The 25331-nt window shown below is 28.2% G+C and overlaps 2 protein-coding genes across 6 annotated transcripts in view; both read left to right on the top strand.

The window, feature by feature from the left end:
* The window catches only part of LOC111612406 (multivesicular body subunit 12B-like), a 30532-nt gene extending 29457 nt beyond the window's left edge, over positions 1-1075 (top strand). For all 4 annotated transcript variants that reach the window (XM_023353616.1, XM_023353623.1, XM_023353631.1 and 1 more), the window contains one exon: positions 483-1075. In XM_023353616.1, the coding sequence (XP_023209384.1) occupies positions 483-545 (63 nt within the window). In that variant the 3' untranslated portion in view covers positions 546-1075. The remainder of the gene's footprint in view (positions 1-482) is intronic.
* Positions 1076-1572: 497 nt separating this feature from the next.
* LOC111612459 (CWF19-like protein 1) lies at positions 1573-23540 on the top strand. 2 transcript variants are annotated; one of them, XM_023353674.1, is made up of 14 exons: positions 1573-1655; positions 5858-5942; positions 10705-10780; positions 15999-16100; positions 16182-16396; positions 16499-16617; positions 19914-19998; positions 20075-20194; positions 20277-20385; positions 20907-20986; positions 21065-21274; positions 21527-21640; positions 22983-23080; positions 23212-23540. In XM_023353674.1, the coding sequence occupies exons 1-14, from the start codon at positions 1627-1629 to the stop codon at positions 23351-23353; spliced, it is 1584 nt and encodes a 527-aa protein (XP_023209442.1). In that variant the 5' UTR covers positions 1573-1626; the 3' UTR covers positions 23354-23540. The 2 variants fall into 2 exon arrangements, with proteins under 2 accessions (XP_023209442.1, XP_023209446.1); XM_023353678.1 differs by lacking the exons at positions 1573-1655; positions 5858-5942; positions 10705-10780 and adding an exon at positions 14034-14275.
* The last annotated feature ends 1791 nt before the right edge of the window (positions 23541-25331 follow it).

Here is a 25331-nt window from a genome sequence, read left to right on the forward strand (position 1 = left end):
ATAAGGCTGCCGCTGCCTTCAGCCATAACTTCTTTCACATTTCCTTCATGCATTCATCAGTTAATTCTTGCCAAGCGAAGTTGATATTTTCTATGGCATCCATGATGATATATTTTTTCAAAAATTGCACAAAGCAAACATAGATTTAAGGGAAGTACAGTGCTATGACTAATTTCTGCCTTTTGCTGATTGGCTCGTGTTCATAAATTATTGTATTATATACGAATCAATGAAACACTGCGATAATTTGAATTGGCATAAATTTTGAGGTTTTTTTTTTTTTTGGTTTTGAGCAGACCGCGTTATATCGAATCAGCGTTAATCGAGATAGCATTAAGCGAGGTCTTACTGTATATAAAATCTTAATAAATATTGTAATGTTGATAAAAATTGAGCTTTAATATAAAAAAATAATAATAAGCATAATTAATTAGTATTTAATGCTATTGTCATCAGATGTATAATTAAGTTTTCTATTACAGTGTTCATATGACTTCCATGCTGAGCAGCAAGCACAGCAAGCCATTCCATCTCATCTGGCATAAATATGTTTTAAAAGAGATTAGGAGTTAACATAAATTGTTGATTAAATTTTATTGAGTAATTAAAAATTTAAAACTGGTTGAAATATTAAACTGGTTATAAAAAACTATTAAAATTCTTGTTCAAGATGTACAAAAAAAAATTGTTTGATGTAAGAAGAAACAAATATATATATATATTCAAAGTTGCACAAATCAAATGGACTTTTTGATAGAAAGTATTCATATTATAAACAAAGAAAAAAACTGTGGTACAAAAAATAATTTTAAAGCTTTAAGTTTATATTTCAGGACAGTATTTTTAAGTTGGGAGAAATAATTTATTTGAAATTTTAATATTTCTGTTTTTAGTATGGCAGATTATTAATAATTGCTATTTGTACTATGCAATATTTAAGTAATTTTTAAAACAATGAAGATAAATGAAATGTAATCATATTTGTAAATTTATATAAAATGTTGCAAATACAGTATCTATTTAGATGACATGTAAATATTTAGAAACGGTAATTTGAAATTTATAAAGTATTATATTGATATTTAATAAATTTCATTCTGAAAAGATAAATTTTTCATGCATTTTCTAGTGAATTATCATTAAAATATAGCCAGAGAATGAATTTTATTATTATTTTTGAACGTGTGATTTAATACCTGTAAAAAAAAAAAAAGTTGAAATCTCTAAAATTACAACAAAACTTTCACAATGCGGTACTAAGGTAAATACAACATACATTACGCAATTTATTTCTGCAGTCTAATTATATAAATTAAAAGTTATTTACGAACTACGTTACAAATTCAAATTTTTGCGCAATATTATTCATTTTAAAGACAATTTTTACTTCAATTTATAATTACGCGCTGAGTAATACCACATGACGTATGTTTCTATCAAATAAAATGATTAAAGTTCGCATGCAAATAATTATTATAAATAATATAAAATTTTTAATAATAATTCGAATTATTCAAAACAATTTCGAATATTAAAATTTATTATTACGAAATTGGGCGGTTTATTTTAAAATGTGAGATGGCGCTAGTATCGGCTTTCGTTAGACATCAATTTCGTTTATTGTAAATGACATCTAACAAGAAAATGTTAAAAATGTAAGTATATAAATTTTATTTTATAGTTATAGAATATGTTTAATAATTGTAAATACAAAGAAAACGTCACGTATATTTAAAACATGAAACACACTTTAAACTGAAAACGTATGTCGATTTCTATGGTGACCACGTGTCTCTACGTTACATTTGTACTGTACAGTACATACAATTGTTCTTTGTGACGTATTTTGTGTTTATTTTATGAAATCTTTGATTATAAAGAAATCAGCTGATGATGATTGCGTAATTTCTCCACTTTCAGTTTCGTTTCTATAAGTAGAAAGCCATCCCATAAATAATATCGTAAATTTGTCTGTAGATTTATCAGTTAAGCTCATCATCTTGCGACACGTGTTTCATTGAAGTCACGTTATTAGAAAGGTCGTTGATAGTTGATATTAATAATGGGAAATTTTATGACTCGAGAAAAATCTACTACCTTGATATACTGATTACACAAGACAGAATTAATTGATAATGATTGCATCATATTCAGCTTAAATTGATATATAACCAATGAAATCAGTCTCAAGTATTATTTGAATAATAAAGAAATTTTAATACTTGTAATAAAATAAAGTTTTGCAAACATCTACACACAAATTTATACTGAATTTGTGAAGTTAACTGTGATTTTAAAATTTAGTATCTATTTTTCACAAATGCAAAACATCTTTAATTTAATGTTGTTTAGTGCAATTTGAAATTAATAACGACAGTGACAAAGAAACTGAAACATGTAAACAAAGTTTTATGTATTATAGTAAATTATTCAAAAAATATTGCATTATTTATTACTAATGCAGTCTAATTCATAATGATTAATCAAATATGCTAACAAAGAAGCAATTTGAAATTATAATGATATTTGTTATGTAGTATAGACAAATCATGTTAACATGAACTATTTCCCAACCCTGTCAAATTCTATATGGATTATACAGTACTTTCTTTAAAATTATCAGTTTGTTTAAAACAAAATTTTCATCACCACACAGGAAAATAATCTCTTGATGCAAACTAAAACTTACTTTTTCTTTGAATCTTCTGTTATTTTACATGTGATGGAAATTTCAGTAAAGGGAGTCCTTGAGATGTTTGCATTGTTTAAAAATGTACTAGTATGGGATAAAGGGAAAAACTACTATGACAGCTCTGGATATGCAATAGATAGATAAAGATAAATTTCAGTTTCTATTCCCTTAATTAAAAACATGAACCTCTTCCCACAGAAAAGAGATAATCAGAAACTTGTTCATTTTTTATGTTTGACTTGGGTAGACTGGATAAAAAAATAAAAAATTGGATTACTTTTTGCATAATTTTGTGACCTTTTTAGCATTTGGCATAGAGATGATACAGATTTTGATGACTTATGACATTTTACCATAAACCTTTTGATGTTGGGCTAACATCAGGTAATACCACTACTTTTTTAGAATTTGGAATTTTTCTAAAAAATTATATGACAGTGCATTTGTGAAATATACTGTTAATAACTTTTGCTGTAGTGTTTATTTTATATCTTGAACAAAATGAATTATAAAATTCAATAAAGTTTGTTTTTAGGAAAAATTTGAAATTTTGAATGAGGTAGATAATGGCAAATAAAAAAAAATAGAAATAGTACTAACATACTTTTTGTTATCCCACATTTTTATCAAAGATTAAAAGAATGAGAAAAAATTGTAGTGTTTGTTGAATAGTTTGAGATTGTCAAAAAATCAATGAACATATTTGGAAAAATAGAAATAAAACTTATATTATTAGCCAAAAAATTCATGAAAATTTAAGTTCTGAAATGAAACTAAAATATATCTACAGTAGATCCCCCTATAAGACGGTAGATATGTTCCGTTCTTTATGAATCAATTTTGTAGGAATCACAGTTTACGGACTATGGCTGTTTGAAATGTTTTCTTCCATAAAATTAATCGATTCTAAACTAATTCGACTCAACATTTCCAAAATACGTATATTTTTTTGGAAATAATCCGTATAAACTACGTTATAAACAAAAAATTGTAGGATTGCTTACCGAGTGTGTACCGTTCGACTACGCCCGTTGCTAAAGCTTGGTTTCGTCGCGGAACAGCGCATCAAACCGCGGCCGCGATTTCTGATATTATTTTTCTGCGAAAACTTCGTTGACCTTTGGAGACATCCTTAATATAAATAATTTTTATGGCCGTTAAATAAGAAATGTTTCTTTCACAAGAAATGTATAAAATTACAGTACTGGACAGACGATAGGTCGCCTAACTCGCCGTAGCGTGACGCTAGACGGCGAAAAATATATATTTAATTATAATAAAGTTACAATAAATTAAGTTAATATATAATTATATATACAGTACCTAATTTATATATAATTAATATATAATTATATGTACAGTACCTAATTTATATATAATTATATGAACAGACGATACTAAACTCAATTTATTCGCCTAAACGTCCGTAGCGTGGTGCTACGGACGGCAGGAAAGTAGTTCGGCTGCCCGATGACGTTTTACATAATTATAGGAGTTATTTTACCGTTGTGTACGGATACCGCCACAATTTTTTCACCGTCTTATAGGAATCATAACTATAGGAAACAGTTTTATAGGGGGATCTACTGTATTTTATAATTATTTTTTTACACAAATGATAGTCACTAACACAAATACTTTCTTAATCATTGTAACCATTCATGCTAATGACATTTAACTATAGGCCTATAATGATGAGTACTTAGAATGAGACAGAACAATACTTTTTAATTTAGAAAATTTATGCAGCAAGTTCTGTGTAACCTACATGAAAAAGTTTGGTTGATTGTGATTCTGTAACTTAAATTTTTTTTTTTAACTCTCAAAAAAGAAAATAGATATATGGTGCAAAAATCAAAGCAAAGGTAATGACCAAATAGATGAAAACTTGGAGCTCTGTCAGTTGTTTTGGTATGCAGTGGGTGAATACATTCCTGTACTTCCAATGTTATGCATGGCATCCAGTGAGATGATATTCAGTGTTCTGTGAACTTCTTGCAAACAATAACAATAACACTAAATTTCATGTATCTGTCCTCCTGTCGGGCATTTGATGCAGATAACATTGTCATCCATTGTAGATGTAATTGGATGGCCTGGTCACTGCTCTTCTGTAACATGTATCCTGCCATTATTGAAAATACTGCACATAACCCCAAATCTATTTTCATTTAGAGATGGATGGTGAACAGTATGGCTGATAGGTAACATAGTCTTGATGGCTTGGAAAGAAAGCAGTGCTCTAAATAATCTGCCCTGGTAGGACATATATCATATAAGGAAATTTACTCACATGAGAGTTCTTGCCACCTTATTTATTGAAATACCCTCATATTTAATTCATGTTAAAGAAATGTTTAATTTCTAGTTTATTTATTTACTAGCAGACCCCGCCACGTGTTGTTGTGGCTCAAAATGTATCTATTATAAATGCATAACACTTCCCCCACGGGGGGAATATTGAAAAATCCCTTCTTAGTGTACATTCTGTTGACGTACCCTATTAAAATGCAATAAAAAACGCATCTAAAATAGTATAATAGAAGCAGAGTTCTTTATGGTAAGTCTTAATGGCTTAATCCTAACCATCTTCCTTCAGTGAGGGGAATTTTGACATGTATATTATATAAAAACACGTGCGTATTCAAATGCAGCGTTGTGTCAAAATTTCAAAGGAATCAGTAGGAACAAACGAACATTACATTTTTATTTATATAGACAGATAGATGATGATCTGCTTTAGTTCATTTTCACCAAAAAGCATAATGCCTCACAGAAAAGCAAACTTAGGGTGTCGTACTCATAGCGCCATCTGTTGGACATAAAAGCCTTAACCTAGATTATATCTTTTAATTTATATGAATGTTTAACGGAATAATATACAGCCTAATGTAATAATATAATATATACAGTAATAATATACAGCCTATGTCCACCCTGAAGTTCCATTCTAAATATTGGTGAAAGAATTTTTGAAATCGGATGAGTAGTTTCGGAGATTACCCGCTACATCCAAACTTACTTACTTACTTACAAACGTTACCTCTTTATAATATTAGTATAGATTTGTAAAATTTCCTACATACCTAAAAATTGCATTGAACAATTTTAAAAAATAGAATTAAACTATATGTTTTAGAAAAAATTTTTATTTTGGATTTTCAGTTTGGTGAGTGGAGATGTGGAGGGAAAATTCAATCAACTTTTCTCCCGAGTAACTGCTGTTAATAAAAAGAATGGACCTTTTGAAGTAAGTAGTATTAATCAATATGGTACTTACCAGTTAAAGCCCACAGGTCATGTCTTGTCATGTATTGCATTTCAATGTCACACCACTTTGCATAGTATTGTCTTGTATCAGAGTAAAAAAAAAGCACACAATTCAAAAATTCAAAAGCAAAATTTATTTCAAATTCTATAGCAAGAGTAATTTTCTAAAATATTGCAATTAATTACTTTTTGTTATTATTGTTACATTAAAGCTTTTATTTGTTACTTTAAATTGTAATAATAACTTACTTTCCTTCACTTACAGTAACAGTTCACATTTAAATGTTGCATGCAAAACTTAGGACACTTATTCCTTAACATAACAAAAATTGATCTGAAGAAAAAGACAAAACTAACTGTTGATCTGTGCATCCATGTGGTAGGCCACATACCATAATCACACCTATAAATTGCTTTGTTATATCTTCATCTTAGATTTTCATACTCTTAACATAACTTCATTTTATTACCCTTTCTAAAAAAAATGTTGAGAATGTAATATACCAAATTCCTACAGAAAATTAACATAACATCTTCAACTGTAACAAATTGAAAATAATACTAAATACATTATCTCCTCAACAGTATCTCTAATCTAAAATCCTGAAATCATAGACTGATTTCCATACTAACAGATAACAATAGGTTATTTGTGAAATGAATCAATTATTAAAAATAACTAATCTGATTTTAAATGCAAAAAGAAAAAAATATATTTTTAATCTTTTTGAAACAAATAAGTTTTATTAAATTTCAATTTTTACACTTTAAATCCATTGTTTGAACTCATATTCCAATTTGGGCTGCATGGTTTAATAAGCAATGTGATAGTGTATGACATGACAGAGCATGCATGATATTGGAACACAACACACAATATGACAAGACATACAGTGCTCTAACTGATAAGTACCGTCTATATTTTACATAATTTTTGAATTTTGTATTCAGTATTTAGAAATATGGAACTATTTATTTTTATGATACAAAGAAATTCAGTTTTGTTTCTAATCAAGTATTAAATGATGTAAAATTCAGAAAGCACAGATATCTTTTACTTGACGTTTTTTAAATCGGTATATCTAGAAATCTTTGATATTTCTTTAATGGCATTTGTAGGTTCATTTGAAACAAAAAAGCTTGTGAATAATATTTTCCAACACATTTTGCTTTGTGGACATTAAGAAGGCATTTCATGTGCCATGATAACATTGACCAGGTGCATGAAGGGGCAGCCAATAGTGGAGAAATAAGATCATATCTGAACAGATCATCCATGAAAAATTTGAATGTATGATATAGATGATTCAAATCTGAAATTCAATGTGGCAAGTATGAGGCTGATTCTAAAAGTAAGGTAACGAGCTCTCATGGATGTCATATTCCTCCTCTTGTTCAAATTTCCCATTAGGGCAGCATCGAAAGACCTCAGCTTTATTGCACAGGCATTAGATGGAGCAAACGTTGTGTCAAACTCTCGCAATATCATTTGGAAGATGGTTGTGCTCACAGAAACATGGTCAAATGTGGAAGTGCATAGTGTGAGAGCAACAGTGAATGCTGACTCGTATTATCATACACTGATGTTGTTAAGGAAGGCAATTCGCAGAAAACAATCTACGAGGTCTGTTCAAAAAGTATCGGACCTTTGGTCGGCAAAAAAAAATTAATTGATTTTGAGGTACAAAACCTTAATCCCCTTCAAAGTAGTCTCCTTGGTAATGTATACACTTCTCCCAGCGTTCCTGCCATTGCTGGAAACACTGCTGGAACGCATCTTTTGGAATGGCCATCAGCCAGTTCGTCGGATTCTGCATGATGTCTTCTCTCGACTAAATTCGGGTTCCTTTTAGCGCCATTTTCAGCTTGGAAAATAGCCAAAAGTCACACGAAGCCATGTGGGGAGCGTACGGAGCGTGACGAACCACAGGAGTGTTATGTTTGGCGACGAAAGCCCGAATCAGATGCGCGGAATGGGCGGATGCGTTATCATGATGGATCTGCCAAGTTTTGATCGACCACAGATCCGATTGTTTGCGTCGCACAGCATCGAAAAGACGACGAAGGACCTCCTGGTAGTACGCCTTTGCGATGGTTTGGCCTTGTGGTGCGTACTTACGACACACCACCCCACGAGAGTCGAAAAAACTGTCAACATGACCTTTGATATTGCTGCGGACCTGCCGCGCTTTTTTTGGCCTCGAGGATCGTCCCCGAAAGCCTGCTGAATCTTGCGAATGGTTTACGCTTGCGTATCGCCAAGGTTTTTGGCAAAATTTGATGTAATATCGCTGCTCACGTTGTTCAGTCATTTTCCAGCTTAGTGGAATCCGACGAGAGTGCACTACATTACCTCACTCATAAGCCGATTGCCAACGACTGATGTTTCCTGCAGGCGGGAAAAAATTCAGGGCTGTGCATGACTGTCTCCTCCACAACTTCACCAAAGGAGGCCTCTCGCGCATCATTGGTTTACACGGAAAAAAAAAAAAGGTCCGATACTTTTTGAACAGACCTTGTAGACTTCTCTCAACAGGTGTCCTGTTGCTGCACAACAATGCCTGACCACAATGTAAAGAACATGACTGAATTGTTACAGCGTTTCAAGTGGGAGGTACTAGAACATCCTTCCTATAGCCCCAACCTGGCAACCTATGATTTCCATCTCTTCGGACCATTGAAAAAGCATCTGGTGGTAGGTGATTCCAAACCCATATGGAAGTTTAGCAAGCCATCATGATGTGGCTGAAGGGACTTGATGCAGATTTCTTCTCTGCTGGAATCGATTCCATGGTATATTGTTGGAATAAATGTTTGGACAAGCATGATGACTATGTTGAAAAATAATATGTACCAGTGCCATAATAATCTGTATCACTATATCTGCCTGTGAAATAAAATTTGTACAGGAGAGCTCTTGTTACCTTACTTTTTGAATCACCTATGTATGTTCTATATTTACACCAATGTTGCCACCTATCCATCAATCAGCAAATATAGTAGAATCTACTTATTGTAAGCACATTGATAATGATGATGATAACCAATTGATAACATTAAGTGGAATAAATTACTTAGTTTATAATTAGTGGAAATTCTGATCTTATTTACTTTGGCATTAAAACAATTTTAAAAACATACAACTTGAATATTTATTTATTATAATATTATGTTGAGTTTAGTGAGTTATACTCGGTTGACACTGGTTGCTGTGTACCATGCCGGACCAGAGTCAAGGCATAGCAACCAAAACAAAACTAAAATTAAATAAGTGTGTCAGTGTGTGTGTCTGTATTCAGGAATTTCCTAACAATATGACATATTCAATATAGTGGCCTTCTATAGTGTAGTGTAGTGTGTGTATTTCTATTCAATTATAATGTTTCCAGGCTTTTGTGTAGTGTGTGTGGTATGACATCTGTACAGGAGAGAATGACAGGGTACAATAAGCACCCTATCCATCCTCCACTGATGCCTTATTTCCTGGGCAAGTTTTGTGTACTTACTGATTTTTTTCAGTGCACAATATTTTTGTATATTGTGAGTGTTTGGAATGGATATGTCTATAATGTATGTGATTTTATTGTGTTTGTCAATGAGTGTGATGTCTGGTCTGTGATATATTGTTTTATCTGTGATTGTACATACTCTGTCATAGTGCATTTTGTGCATGTTGATTTCCAATACTGTCTGTGGGATGTATTTATAGTATTGTTTGTGGATGTTTAATAATTGTGTTTCTTTGCAAGCTCTTGGTGTATTATATTTGCCACTTGATTATGTCTATGTAAATAATCTGTCTGTGCCAATAGCTTGCAATCTGAAGTGATATGTTGTATAGTTCCTGGCATGATGTGACATTTTCTACATGTGTCATTTGTGAGTTGTATCTTTGAGTATGTTTTCTGTAGTTGTTAGTATTTATGACCAGATCCAGTATGGCAATCATGAATCCTTCCATCTCCCCAAAAAGGCATTCCTGAGCTAACCAGCTGTTTGATGCAGTTTTGTCAACAAAATTCTGGGCCAGATTGTAGAGATGTCTGCCATGGAGTGCCTTTTGAACCTAAGATTGCTTAATGGTGTGTTATTTGAATCTTCTAGAGTTATTGCTTTATGTAGTTGTGATGTTTCTTGCTTTTTATAGAAAAACTCTCGCAGTGTCTGTATTTGTTTCTAGTGAAGGTTAACTATGTCAATCAAGCCATATTTGCAGAAATATCAGCTATTAGCTATTAAAAAAAGTTTATCAATTTCAGCTCAGTGACATCATTTACCTTAAGTTACATTTTAAAATATTTTGGCAAATGGCATAATTTTAAATTTACTTTATTAAATTTAAATGTTAAATTTAAAACATAGCCACATTGCGTCATCTCTACAACAAATTTTTTTGAAAACTTTCTGTATAGATCATTTGACACACTATTATCCAGTCAAAAGTAATGATCTAATGAGCCTGTTATTTAAAATGTGTTATGACACATCAATTGACAGATAATATAAGCTACTTTATTTGTAGAAATATTATCCACTCTTCTTGAATTTCTTGAAATCTCTACTTTCTCATAGAAGTAGTAGTATGTAATGCTTGATGGGAGAATTTCTAGTTAAATATGTTTAATCAGTTGTTATTGTTAATATAAGTTAGAATTAATTTAATTTTTATATAGTTTTATTATTAATTTTTGTTTAAGCATTAAATAACAATATATAACTGATCTATATAAATATAATTTCAGATGTTGATATGTGTAGGAAATTTCTTTGGAGAAAATAATGATCAATGGGATTTATATAAAAAAGAGATTAGCAAAGGTAAATTAAAAATACATTATTATAAACATTAATTGTAATGCGATACAAACTTTTAAGTTGACTATTTGATATGTTCAAACTGCAAAGACATTTAGATAAAATGTATTTGGTCTTTGAAGATGTGTGAGAATTATTTACTTTGATGAAAATCAATTATCTTAATAAATTTATGAATATTACAAAAAATTTTTAGAATAGACTGTATATAATAGAAATATTTATAATGAATGTGTTAGTCTTAAAATTTTTTCTGAATTTATGACTTAAAGCACAAAATTTTATAAATATTAATTTATTTAATATATTTTGAAGAACACTAAGGATGCACCGATAAGCAAAATGGCCGATTACCGATTAATCGGCCATGCATTATCTGCCGATACCGATTAATCGGCCGATTAGTGATAATAATTTATTGCATTAATAGTGTGAGATCCTGGAGTTAATTATACAGTTAATTATAATGTGGAAAAAAACTATTTTTCTCCACCTGGTATTTCCATCTCCCTCGGGTCAGGTAAACAAGAGACGATCGAATATCCTCGCAAAATCAACAATCTCTTCCTTTGTTTCTAAAATAAATCTCAACACTTAATTGTTGACGCATGGAAACTTCGACATTGTTTAAAAAGCTGAAGTGTTTCTGTGTTTAACAGAAACAAAATATATTTCTTTAACCGCTGATATTTGGACAGCAACTACAAACAATTCTTTTTATTTAAGTGTAACAGCCCACTGGTTAAATAATGATTTTCAGCAGGAAAGAGCTGTTTTGCAAATTGTTCCCTTTCAAGGTTCCAACACAGCTACACGTATCAGTGAGCAGTTAAAAATTGTTCTTAAACAGTATAAGTTGACAAGTGATAAGATATTCTTAATACTAAGAGATTCTGCAGCAAATCCGGTAGCTAGAATTAGGAATTGCAACTTAGAAGCATTATCATGATTTATACATACGCTGCAGCTGACACTAAACGAATGCATATTTTCTGAACAAGATGTGAAAACTATAATCACAGTTAATAGAAATATTGTCACACATTTTAATCATTCTACTGTAGCTGTAATCAAATTGGAAGATTTGCAAGAAAAGTTAGGTTTGCAGAAACACAAATTAATTCAAGATGTTCCTACTCTCTGGAATTCTACATACTACATGCTGGAACAGAAAAAAGCCCTTGTCACATATGATATAGATAATAAAACTCCTACGTTGAGCCTATATCAGTGGTCTTTCGTTTAAAAATTGTTCTATTTGTAAAACCATTCAAAGAAATTACTGTGGAAAGCCAGCAAACGAGAAGCCACTTCATCTTCAATAATTCCCACAACAGAGACTCTGAAATAATTCTTATCAAAAGCAAAGATCAGTAGTTCCTTTAGTGGCATTAATACCACAACAGAAGAACTAGAAAATCCAATAAAAGAAGATTTTCAGCATATATAGAAAACAAGTCTTTATGCTTATCATTTTTATTAGATTCAAAATAAAATTTCAAAAAGAGGATATGGTAGAGGAAATCTCAATAAGAATTAAATTCTGAAGCTTCTACTTCTGGAGATGATCAAGATGGAGGTGAATCTCTAAGTTTTTCTGATTTATTTGATGAATTAGCTTCTGGTAAACAAAAGAATGAAGAATAGCATGTTTTTAAAANATTAATGAAGAAGATACATTCACATGTTTAAGTATTTATATTGATGTGCATAATATACTTAAATATGTGTAATTATAATTTATTTAAATATATATCTGTATAATTGTTACAGATTTTTATTTGATTATTTCTTCTCCATATAGTATACAAATTAAGATAAACAGTGTTCTGGCATTTAGCCAAAATATTCCATTTTCCTTATTTAAACTGCTGTGGTTGTTTCATTAGACAATTTGTAAAGAGAATTTGCCTTACAGTACATGCAGTTATTTATTCAGTTTTTTTCATTAAATTATCTTTAGTTTTATTAAATAAAAACCAAAAATCTTTACAATTATTTACAGAATTTAATTTTCTGAAATACAAATGTTTTTGAATTTAACTAGTTATCTTCAGGTTCTGACTACATGCAATGATGGGGTTTAAAATAATTTCAATGTAGTGCAGATTTCATTTAAAATATGTCATGTTATAAAATGACAGCCTTAAAAATAAACAAAATAATGAATTTCTTATTTTTATTAATAAATATAGATATTTTAATTACATTCAAAANTAAAATGTAAAATTGGCCGATTATTGAAACCGATTAATCGGGGGGAATGGCTGATACCGATTAATCGGCTAAGTGGTCGATACGGCCGATTACCGATTACTTACCGATTAATCGGTGCACCCTTAAAGAACACCTTACCCTTAGCATCAATAATAAGAATGAATATTATATAATAATCAAATCATTAAATGTTATATTTTGGCTAACAATTAATATAAAAGAATTTGTCCTGAAGGTAGGAATTTTGACATTTGATAATGTAATTCATTGCAGATATAATTATAACTGATAATAGTACAAAATAACTAAAATAAATTTGAAAAAATTAAATAGGAAATAATTCTCATTAATGAAGAAGATACATTCACATGTTTAAGTATTTATATTGATGTGCATAATATACTTAAATATGTGTAATTATAATTTATTTAAATATATATCTGTATAATTGTTACAGATTTTTATTTGATTATTTCTTCTCCATATAGTATACAAATTAAGATAAACAGTGTTCTGGCATTTAGCCAAAATATTCCATTTTCCTTATTTAAACTGCTGTGGTTGTTTCATTAGACAATTTGTAAAGAGAATTTGCCTTACAGTACATGCAGTTATTTATTCAGTTTTTTTCATTAAATTATCTTTAGTTTTATTAAATAAAAACCAAAAATCTTTACAATTATTTACAGAATTTAATTTTCTGAAATACAAATGTTTTTGAATTTAACTAGTTATCTTCAGGTTCTGACTACATGCAATGATGGGGTTTAAAATAATTTCAATGTAGTGCAGATTTCATTTAAAATATGTCATGTTATAAAATGACAGCCTTAAAAATAAACAAAATAATGAATTTCTTATTTTTATTAATAAATATAGATATTTTAATTACATTCAAAATTTATTTGTGTTTTAATTGAATGAATTATAATTATTCATTTATTATATGTATATGTTAATATTGCTATATATCTACATAAGATCAAGATCTGTTACAAATAGTAATAGATTTTCATCATATATACATATATAGCAACTTAACTTGAAGGGCCTCAATAACAAACAAACAAGATATATTATCAAAACCAGATGTTTGTAAAATTTTATTGCTTAAATACAGTAAGTTTCAATTGAGATAAGATGTTTTTTATTTTAATTAAATATAAAACAAAATGCATTTAATGCTACTAGAAAGATTTATTGTTAGCACTAATATCATCAGCAAAATAAGTTTTGTCACTATGATAAGTGGACAATCAACTCTGAGGCTCCAGAATTGGGGTAATTTTAATAATTAATAAAAATCTTAACTTATTTAGAATTTTATAAACATTTTTTTGGTTTGAAAATTATATACATATATATGTTTTAATCTTCAATTTTTCAATATTAATTTTAAGAAATTATATATATATCCTGTATATAAGCTTTACAGTTTGTGGTAAAATTTAAATTAGTTTATTTATTTCTGTCTTTATAATTGCAATGTTGCAATGTTAGAATTATTTGTTTTATGACTGTCATTAATGTACTTAAGTGATATTTTGATCTTATGCAAGAATGTACAGTACCTGAAAACATCTTAGTATTAGTTTTATTAATAGATTTGTTTGCTAAAACAAAAAATAAACAGAGACTCAGACTTATTAATAAAAAATAAAAAGCTTTTTTAATGATTCTATTTTATTGTATACATAAATGCAAAACTTAATTAATTGATAAAAAGAAGTACTTTATTTAAAAACTTTCATATGTAAGATTTTCATTAAAATAACTTTCTATAGTTGAATAAGTTTATTTCCATAGTTCTTATGTCAAAGTCATGATTTTATAGTTACATATTTATGAAATTTATGTTCCACATTAAAGTTTGTTTCTACTTAAAATAAATTATAATTTCAGATAAATGTCCCAGATAGATTATAAATCAATTTAAAATTATTGATTTAGGCTTAATTAATGAAACTTTTTGGCCTATTTTGGAAAATCATAAATTACAGTAATAATAAAATTAACTAAGTAATGTGATAATTAAAACATTTCTGACTATTCTTTGTGTATTAAAATATTTAATGGATATTGAATTAATTTCATGTTAATTATATATTATTGTTATTTTTCTTGATTATGTTAAAAAATAATTAATAATAATTTTTTTGTAAAAAGGGCTGGCAGAAATTACAATTTAATAAAGTAAAAAGTGCATTACAAATACTAGTCATATCTTGCTTGCTCACCATGTCCAATCACCTGGAACAACTATTCTTCACTGCAGAGATGTGGACATTTTAGACTATTTTACATATTTGTGCAGAGCTGTAGCCTACAAAGAAAGGTCATCTCTGTAGTGAAGAATAGTTGTTCCAGGTGATTGGACATGGTGAGCAAGCAAGATATGACTAGTATTTGTAATGCAATTTTTACTTTATTAAAATAATAATAATTTATTTGATTTATCTCTTAAAATTTTTTGAGTGATAGATCATTCTAATGATTTAATAGTAAAAGTATCTTTCAAATTGTAATACAGTAGAGTGTCGATTATGCGAATCAATTGGGGACTGGGGTTGTTCGGAAAATCGATATTTCGGATAACTGATTATATACGAAAATTATATTAACCTATCCCATGTTGAAATTTTTCTCCGTTGCGTGTCACTTTGCGTTGAATTTTCATCGATGTTAAGCCTAATGAAGACTATTGTATCGTTAAAAATTATTTTTCTATTTTGTACTAACAAAATAAATATATTGAAAAATATAAAAACAATAAAAAATTATACTTCAGAAGTTAATTTAGTATCAAAAACACCCAAGCCCAAGACAGCCAAAGATTGCAGCGCCGCAGCACTGGCAAAAATTTAAATTTGCCGACTGGAATTATTTCGGATAATCGACGCTCTACTGTATATATAATCTAATTAAATTTTTTTAATATGATTATTAAATATTAAAATTTTATAATACAAACATATATAGATATAAATCAATTTTTATTACATAGCTCCAATTACTACATATGTGTTAGGACCTTGTAAGCCTGAGCATGAACAGTTTTTTCCAGATATAAATGGTTGTGAACTTGCACACAATATTACATACCTTGGTAAGTATTATATTTTATGTTTATTATATTTAAAAATAAATCTTTATTTTTTAATTTAAGAATATGTAATTTTTTTTATAGGTAGAAAAGGTATTTTGACTGGATCTAGTGGTCTTAAAATTGCATACTTAAGTGGCATTCACACTGATAGTAATAAATGTGAAAATTATCAGTTTACAAATAAACATGCTGAAGATTTAATATTAAACTTCACAGAAGGTCTCAATTCAAAAGGTGTTGATATTCTTCTGACATCTCAATGGCCAAAACATATTGATAAATATGGTGTAACACTTGTAAATATTCACTTATTTCTTCTTATCTTATTAATTTTCATTACTACAATGAAATAATAATAAAAATTGAGTTAAAATTATAATAAGTATTTATTATTTTAGAAAGAAATCAATCTAGAAAACTGTGGATCTGAAATGATTTCTAAATTAGCTTACATTACAAAGCCTAGATATCATTTTGTTGGTCTAGAAGGAGTGCATTATGAACGACTACCATACAGGTATGCTTAATTTTAAAATTATAGTTTGTTCTAAGTATTAAATTATGGACTTATTAGAGTAAAACAGCATTTGTATACATAATAAGAAATGATTTATGATTTTTATCATAGTAATATGTTATTTAGGAAATTAATAATATGCATTATTTAGCAAATCAGTTTTTATATATTTGTATAAATAAAAAGTAAAATTTTTTGTTTGTCCAATCTTGTATGATTAATCATACAAAGATTGGACAAACAAAAAAACTTTACTTTTTATTTGTACAAATATATTAACAAGAATAATTATGTAAATTTTTGACAGTTAGTCTATTCTTATTTGAATGTTGTATGTTTGAAAATGTTTGTTTTAACTCTTTTAATCTTGATGATGATTGATAACTTGAAAACACTTGAGTAAATGCTGTTTTCTTTATAAGCTTAAATTAAAACAGAACATTAGTTTGTTTATAGATATGTAAAAAAATATGCAAATTATTGCCTATAAAAATTAATTTAATATGTAATTAGTGATATATACAGTAAACCTTTGACTCCACCAATTTGGACAAATATTATTTGAAAAATTGTATGATAACTTAAAGTTCCTTCACAATAGAAAAATTACAATTAATAAATATTTTCAATATCCAGAAGTGTTTGCTGTACTGTACTATTGTATTACTGTATTTAGCAAGTCACTGTACATTGATGTATATTTTGCTATAGAGGTCTCAAACTCAAATGCAGCAAAGGGTCACTCAAATAGATGTATATCAGACATGGGCCATATACAATATTATTCGGTAAACCAAAACATACTGTTATTTAAGAAAGAGCTCTAACAAAGGCCCTTGTTTCGCCAGGCCTTTACAACTTATTTAAACAGTTAGATGTTTGAATTTTTCTGTTTAAATTCCTTCAATGTGTTAGAAATGTTGATTTTTATAAAAGAAATCATGAAGGCTGCAGGCCAGATATGAAGCCTTAATGGGCCATATCCAGCCTGAGGCTCACCAGTCTGTGACCCCTACTTGTATGAAATTTTTTGAGCTCATTTACTATAATCATAAATTCAGTAGCAAAATCTACTAATTCTCAGTAAAACTTTTGTATAGAGCAGATCATAATAAATCACTATATATATAAAATATTATATATATATATATATATATACACGAGGGGTGTTCAAAAAGTATCAGATCTTTGGTNGGTGTTTACTGTATTTATGAATGTCAATAACTACATTTTTTAGTTTATTTTATAAATAAAATGCTGCTTTTGATTTTATAAAGAAAAAAATATTGTTATTCTTTTATGTGAAGAGCTATTATATGTACAATTTTTGAACTGACTGAACTCATCCCTCTTTATCCTGTATAATGATGTATTTTTTTGTGAATCTGTCCTCTCTTTAAATCATACCCATATTTAATGGATTAGCCGAAAGTTGTATTTATTAACATTGTTAATTTACAATAATAAAAATAAATATTTTTTATTTAAAAGAATAAATGATAGTAAATAATCTGAAATATTTTGTTATCATAGTTTTGAAAATATTATTCCAAACTAAAATTAAAATTGATCAAAATCTTAATTGAAAATTATTTTAAATGTGTGACTTTTAAATAAAGTATTTTTGAAGAATTAGTATGCTTAAACATATTTATGATATGAATGTAAAAATGTTCTCAATACTTTTATTTACCTTTTTTTTTATTAAAAATTTTGGTTTAAATTCCAAATAAATTATAGATTTATTATAAAATTATTAGTTTTAGACAGAAATTATCTAATAACTTTTAAATAAAATATTATCAAGTTTTTCTGATTTATGAGTTTAAAAAATAAATTTTGTATATTTTTTTAATGGCTAATACAAGACTAATACAATAAACAAAGTTTTAAAAAATTCAAGAATATATGTATTATTAAATTCTTATTATATTCCTAGGATAGAATTAGTTATCAAAACTTTTGAGTTATAAATGCTATAAAATGATAAAATTATTTAGTTATAAATGTTTTTTAGAAAAAAAAATATATGCTTTGGGATAAAGATCTATCTTCATAAAATATTATATGACACTTGTAACTAAGGCATCAGTCTGAATGCAAAACAATATATAATAAAAATATGAATTGGAGTATTTGGGAATATAGAAAAAAATTATAATATATTATTTTCATCATTGTTAAACTATGTACGATACATTTATAATTAGACCTAATTAACAATTTAAAATAAAGGCAATGTCTTTGTTAATCATTCTAAAAAATTTTATTAAAATATATTATTGAGAAATGAAAATTTTGCTTCATATTTGCAACCAACTTTTCTATGCTTTTTATTTTATCAGTCTTACTGTAATTTTTCTCATAATATTGTAAATTATTTTTTTTTTTTTTTTGTTTATTACTGTATAAATATTTATATAGTTTTTGATAAAAAGTAATGAACCAACAAGATAAAATATTTTGAATTCCCTTGTTTAAAGTTATATTTCATAGCTAAATAAACTTAAAAGTGATTAATTTCTGTTGTTATACTGAAATTTATATATTTTTGCCATTTAATTATTTCTTAAAAAATATATTGCAAAATATGATGATTAATTTATTGCATGTTGCAAAATACTATACTCTCAATGGATTACATTTAAATTAACTTTTGCAAATTATTGCAAAAGTACACGAAATTCAAGTGTGAAAATTATACAGTATATATAATTTATACATAAAGGGCTGCCCATTAAGTATGTATACTGTTTAAAGGGAGTTTCAAAAGTACATGTACATTGTTGTACACAATGATGAGTGGGAGATTGAGGCATTGTCTATGAAGACTTTTTAGTGGTTTTGTTTGCATACAAATTTGTTCTCATAAGCTGTAAGAATTATTATTAATCATGTGAAGAAACTATCAGTTAGAAAATATTTTCAGAAAAATCTTTTTTAATCGTTTCTTCAGTGTCAATGGTTCACAAACTATTGTATACATAATTACAGGAGAGAGAGGTTTGCCCAAAAGTACATCATTGTATACAATGTAGAGGAGGGAATCAAAAGTGGATAAAAAACTGTACATGTAATTAATGGACAGCTCTTAATTTATATATATAATACTTATATGTATTAAAATATTTACAAAATTGATTTTGTATAAATATCAAAAATATAAAACTAGGTATATTTTTAGATATATTATTGAATCTTTTTAGTTAAAATAGTTTTAGATGAAAATTTGAATTCTCTTCTCATTCTCTTTTGAAAATTACTTTCATAGCATTTCCTTTTTTTTTTTTTCACAGAAATCATAAAGTTTTAGCAGAATCTACTTGTAATGTAACTCGTTTCATTGCTCTAAATAAAGTTGGCAATCCAAATAAAGAGAAGGTAACTTATTCAACATTAACTTAAATATTTATTTTTTATTAATTATACATTTATTAATGCTTATTTTTCTTTTAAGTGGTTGTATGCATTTTCTATTGAACCAAGTTCATCAATTGAGCGAACTGAATTGACGAAACAACCATTAGATGTAACTGAAAGTCCTTATAATTTCCCAGAATCAATTTGCACACCTAAGGTATTTCATAATTATAATTTCTTTCATTTATCGTACATAATAATTTCATTGTTAAATATTCTTTTATAACAAAATTTTATAGAAAGAAGCAACACAACAATTTTTTTATAATATGGATTACACTGATGATGATGATGATTATAGTAAGAAAAGAAAACATCGTCATGTAGATACTCCTCGTCCAAAGAAACGTAAGAAATTTTTATTTTTATAGCATTTTTTGTAAAAATTTATCTGTAGAATATATTTTGATGCAATACTTTCATATTGAAATTTTTGAGAATTAAGACAGTTCTTATTCTGTAATGATAAAGTAATTTTGAATATCACATTTAATTTGTTTGATAAAATGATTCATATCAATGCTTGGTAACAATTTGGTTTAAACAGTTTCATTTAGAAAATATTTATTTATGCTAGTTTTTACTGTTGATTAAATTACAATAATCTTTTATTATTAATATATTATAACATTACTAAATTGAAGATTCATCCAGATTTATTTACTTGTAAATTTGTATTTGTTCTTATAAACATAATTCATTATTAAAAAGTTTTTTGTTTAGTTTGAATTTGTTAACTACATCAGTATGGATGTAATCAATTAAATTGCATCTTTGGTGATATATAACATAGATAAAAATTTAATAATTAAAAATATTTTCAAATACTAGAGTATTAATGTTGATATTATATTTTAAAAACATTACAGATCAACCTCAAGGACCATGCTGGTTTTGTTTAGCAAGTCCTGAAGTGGAGAAACATTTAGTTGTCAGTGTAGGAGATCATGTATGTTCTTGTTATGATTTATTTTGTAAAAGTAGTAGATATTTAAAATAATCATAACAATTTATTTATTTTTAATAGAATTACTTAGCATTAGCTAAAGGTGGTTTGACAAATGATCATATACTTATTCTTCCCATTGCTCATCATCAGTCAACTATTGAACTTCCACCAGATGCATTGCATGAAATAGAAAGATATAAAGAATCCTTAAAAAAGTTTTTCAATTCTCAAAATAAAACTGTTGTGTTTTTTGAAAGAAATTATAAAAGTTCTCATCTTCAGATTCAGGTAAAAACTTTTTAAATAGCTATTGTTCAATATATCATAATCTATTAGCCCAGATTACTTAAAAATTAAAAGCTTCAGTGAATAATTCAAAGTATAAATCTAAAATTCTCTAAATAATATAAAATTTAATGCTAGAAAATACTTGTTATTCTTATACAGAACATTTTATATATAAGAATAACAGTATTAACAAGTATTATAAATTTTAAGTAATTCTTAATGTTATTTATATTCTCATGAATATTGTTTCAGGTTGTTCCCATACCACTTGATATGATAGACAGACTTAAATCAGTCTTCTTTTCTCAAGCAGATGAAAAAGATATAAATTTAGATGAAATTCCTAAACATTCAGAACTAAGTCAGGTATTATCTCTGTATATTGATATCTATTTTCATTGAACTCTTTATTTAATAAGTAGCATAGGTTAAATATATTGTTATATAATTTTTAATAAACTACAGTATATGAGGGTTGTTCAAAAAGTTCCCAAACTTATTTATTACAAAAAAAATACTTCACTTACAATTTATTTATCAGGGTCCACTTCAAAGTAATTTCCTCCCCAATGTACACACTTATCCCAACAGTGTTTCCACTTTTTGAAACAGTCCTGGAACACTTTTTCTGGACTGCTCATAAGCTCCTCTGTTGTTTTTTTTTTTCTATCTCTGGAATGGTGGTAAATCTTTTTCCTTTCAGCGTGTTTTTTTAGTTTGGGGAACAGTAAAAAGTCACATGGGGCCAGGTTAGGTAAGTAGGGTGGGTGGGGAAGCACGGCAGTTTTGTTTTTGGCCAAAAACTCGCAAGTTCTGAGGGACAAATGAGCCAGTGCATTGTTGTGAAGAAACCACTCACTGCTCCTCCAAAGTTCAGGCCATTTTCGCCTGATTCTGTGTCTTAGGCATTTCATAACCCCCAGGTAGTAAGTACTCTATGTTGACTGTCTGGCCTATAGGTAGATATTCATGATGCACAATCATCTTTGCATCGAAAAAAACAGTCAATGTCACCTTAACATTTGAGCGAACTTGTCGAGCTTTCTTGGGACAGGGGATGTTTCACCCACCCACGGGAAGTTTTCATGAAGGATTTCCCAAGTTTCACACAGAATTTCACAGAACAACACTGCTCCTTCAAAGAGCTCATTTCCACAGATCAATTTTTTGCCGAACCCCACAAACACCCTTCACATAAACGGCCATAACTAATCACCAAAGCAAGATATCAACAAACGGATTGAAGGAGGTTACTCGGGAGGTTTCTGCGGACACAATACATTCAAGCGGATTAAAAAATAACCAACTGGAGGCATGCTATTCAAAAAGTTAAGGAACTTTTTGAACAACCCACGTACAGTGAAACCTCCATTAATGGACACTCCCGAATAGCGGACACCTCTACTTAACGAACATTTCTACAATCCCCAGACCCTTCAAATAGGACATCCATTATATTTACCTCTAAATAGCAGACAAACTTTTCTGTCCCAATGGTTTCCACTATTTGGAGGTTATACTGTATAATATAAAAGTACTTACAAATTAGATGAAACTGTAAATGTCTTCATATCTTGTCCTTTTTCAATTCCAAGAATATGAAGCTATTTATGGTTTCTTCTGCTAATCTGTGAATATTTTTATATTTTATTATTGTTCTGGCCATTGTATTTGTTAAAAGTATGTAATGTTTAATTGATCTTTTTAGATTGTTCCACCTGGTAAACCGTATTTCTATGTTGAATTTGAATCTGGTGAAAAATTATTTCATAGAATAAGAACACAGTTTCCTCTTCAATTTGGCAGGTAACATACATATTAAAAATAATTATATATATTCATGTAAATCAATGAATTATAAATGTTTGTTAAATATGAAAATATTACAGGGAAGCCTGATTCATTGGTTCTAATTAATTGTTATTTGTATATTACAGGGAAGTTTTAGCAAGTGAAGAAATTCTAAATATACCTCATTGTGCTGATTGGAAAGCTTGTAAATATACTAAAGCTGAAGAAGTGGAAATGGCTTCAGATTTTAAAACGTTATTCAAAACATTTGACTTTACATTGTTATAATAATGTCATCTATATATATATATAGAAAAGAATTTGCTTATGTACAGAACCATAAATTTCATTACATTATAATGTACAATGAATTTCTCATATTGAAAATCTGCGCATTGTCATCATATTTTAGAAATGTCAAATATTTTAGTCATTTATTTTGTTATTTAATACAAATAAATAAATTAAATTAAATTAAAAGCAATTTTAAATCTTGCCATTTCATTTATTGACAAGACTATCTTGATTTCACTAAAAATTTTACTAATAATGTTGTAAGTTGTTTCTCGAGTATGTTGTAATTTAATTGCAACATGATTTGTATTTTGGAATGCATACTGATTGAATTATGTTGTCGTAAATTATTAAAACAATATATAAAATTAATTCTTTTGTGAGAAAAACTAAATCTTTATAATTGCAAATGTAAGGAGAAAATGCTTTCTTTGTATAGCATATGAAGTAAATTGATATTCAGCACGAGTTTTAACAAATTTTTTGGAATGTACAAGACTATGACAGCATTAACATATATAACGTAAATAGCAAAACTGTTTTGTATTAAATAATTGAAAATTTAATTGCATTATATTAAAAATAATTATATGATAATGGAATAATTAAAAAATATAAATTAATTTTTCTCAAAAAAAAAAAAACTTTGCATCAGGCAAAATAAATGAATCGCCCCGTAGAGAAAGTACACAAAATTTATACTTAAGCAACTCATTATCTTTTTTTGTTCAACTTTTCCGGCAACATTTGGTGGCGCCATCTGTTATGATATTTTATTTAAAAATTTTATATTTTTAACTATTATAATGGCAAAAAGCTTAATTTGAGGGTATGGATAGGTTTTATAAATTGTAAATGCAAATAACAAGTAAAATCTTCATTAACTCCGATCCTATTGGAGATAAACACTACCCCCTTTATCTCCTCACCCCGTTGATCTTTAACCACCAAAATTTAATATCTTCAATCCACCTCATAAACAAACTTCCCTGCAAAATTTCAGAAATTTTTGACAAAAAGGACAGGAGTTATTAAACTTTCAAAGAGAGTGAACAAAATCGTGCCCCCCACACTAACATCAATACTAGGGTTTCTCATTTCCCGGTCTTTTGCTTATCTCGGGATAGAATTAATTATTTTTAAGGTATACAAAATATCTTGAAATCAAATGATTTAATTATTTTCCATTTTTTAAAGTAATTTTAAAGTTCTGTAACCTCCAAAATCATATTAATAATGCTGTGTTAGGTCTATAGGCCTATAATAAAAATTACCTTTAAATAACGTAGAAATTTTCACAAATAGAAAAAAATTAATTAAAGTTTGCTGGAAACTGCATACAACAACAACAAAAAAAATGTTTTGAATTGAGTTAAAAATTAAAAAAATGAACTTCTAATTTAGAAGGTAATTTTCGTTTTTTAAATAAAATATAATACAAAATATTGCAAACTTTTATAAGATTTTAAAAAGCAAAGATGGTCAATACTCCGATAACTCACTCTAATTCTTATTTTAGTAATGAAAAGTCTTGCCACCGAGAATGCCCTTTCCGATTCAATTGATGTGATTGGAATAGTGTTTAATGCATTTAAGAGAAGACAGATATTATGTGTTTTTTCACCTGTAGCCTGGAAGATTTCGAGTTCGTTTTCGAGATTGTAGTACTTCTTTCGCTCTCTAGTATTCTTGATTTGTCTACCTTGGCTGCTTTAATAGCGGCATCAAGCTTAGAGCTCGATAATTCGGCAATTCATTTGGCTTTAATAATCAGGTTTATGAAGAAAAACTTCATACTTGCAGACTTTGTACTCGTTTGTATCCTTGCCCAATTTGCACAATCTGGCGTCAGGCATTTATTGAAGCTACTGGACATGGTTAAAACTCAAGACAGCGTAAGCACAATTATTCCAGATATTACAGGTTTCGACAAGTAAAGAATTTTTATAGTCCTGCCACAAATAAGTTATAT

This window comes from Centruroides sculpturatus, unplaced genomic scaffold, assembly GCF_000671375.1.
Source record: "Centruroides sculpturatus isolate CEXI.00-Female unplaced genomic scaffold, Cexi_2.0 scaffold3, whole genome shotgun sequence".
Taxonomy (NCBI): domain Eukaryota; kingdom Metazoa; phylum Arthropoda; class Arachnida; order Scorpiones; family Buthidae; genus Centruroides; species Centruroides sculpturatus.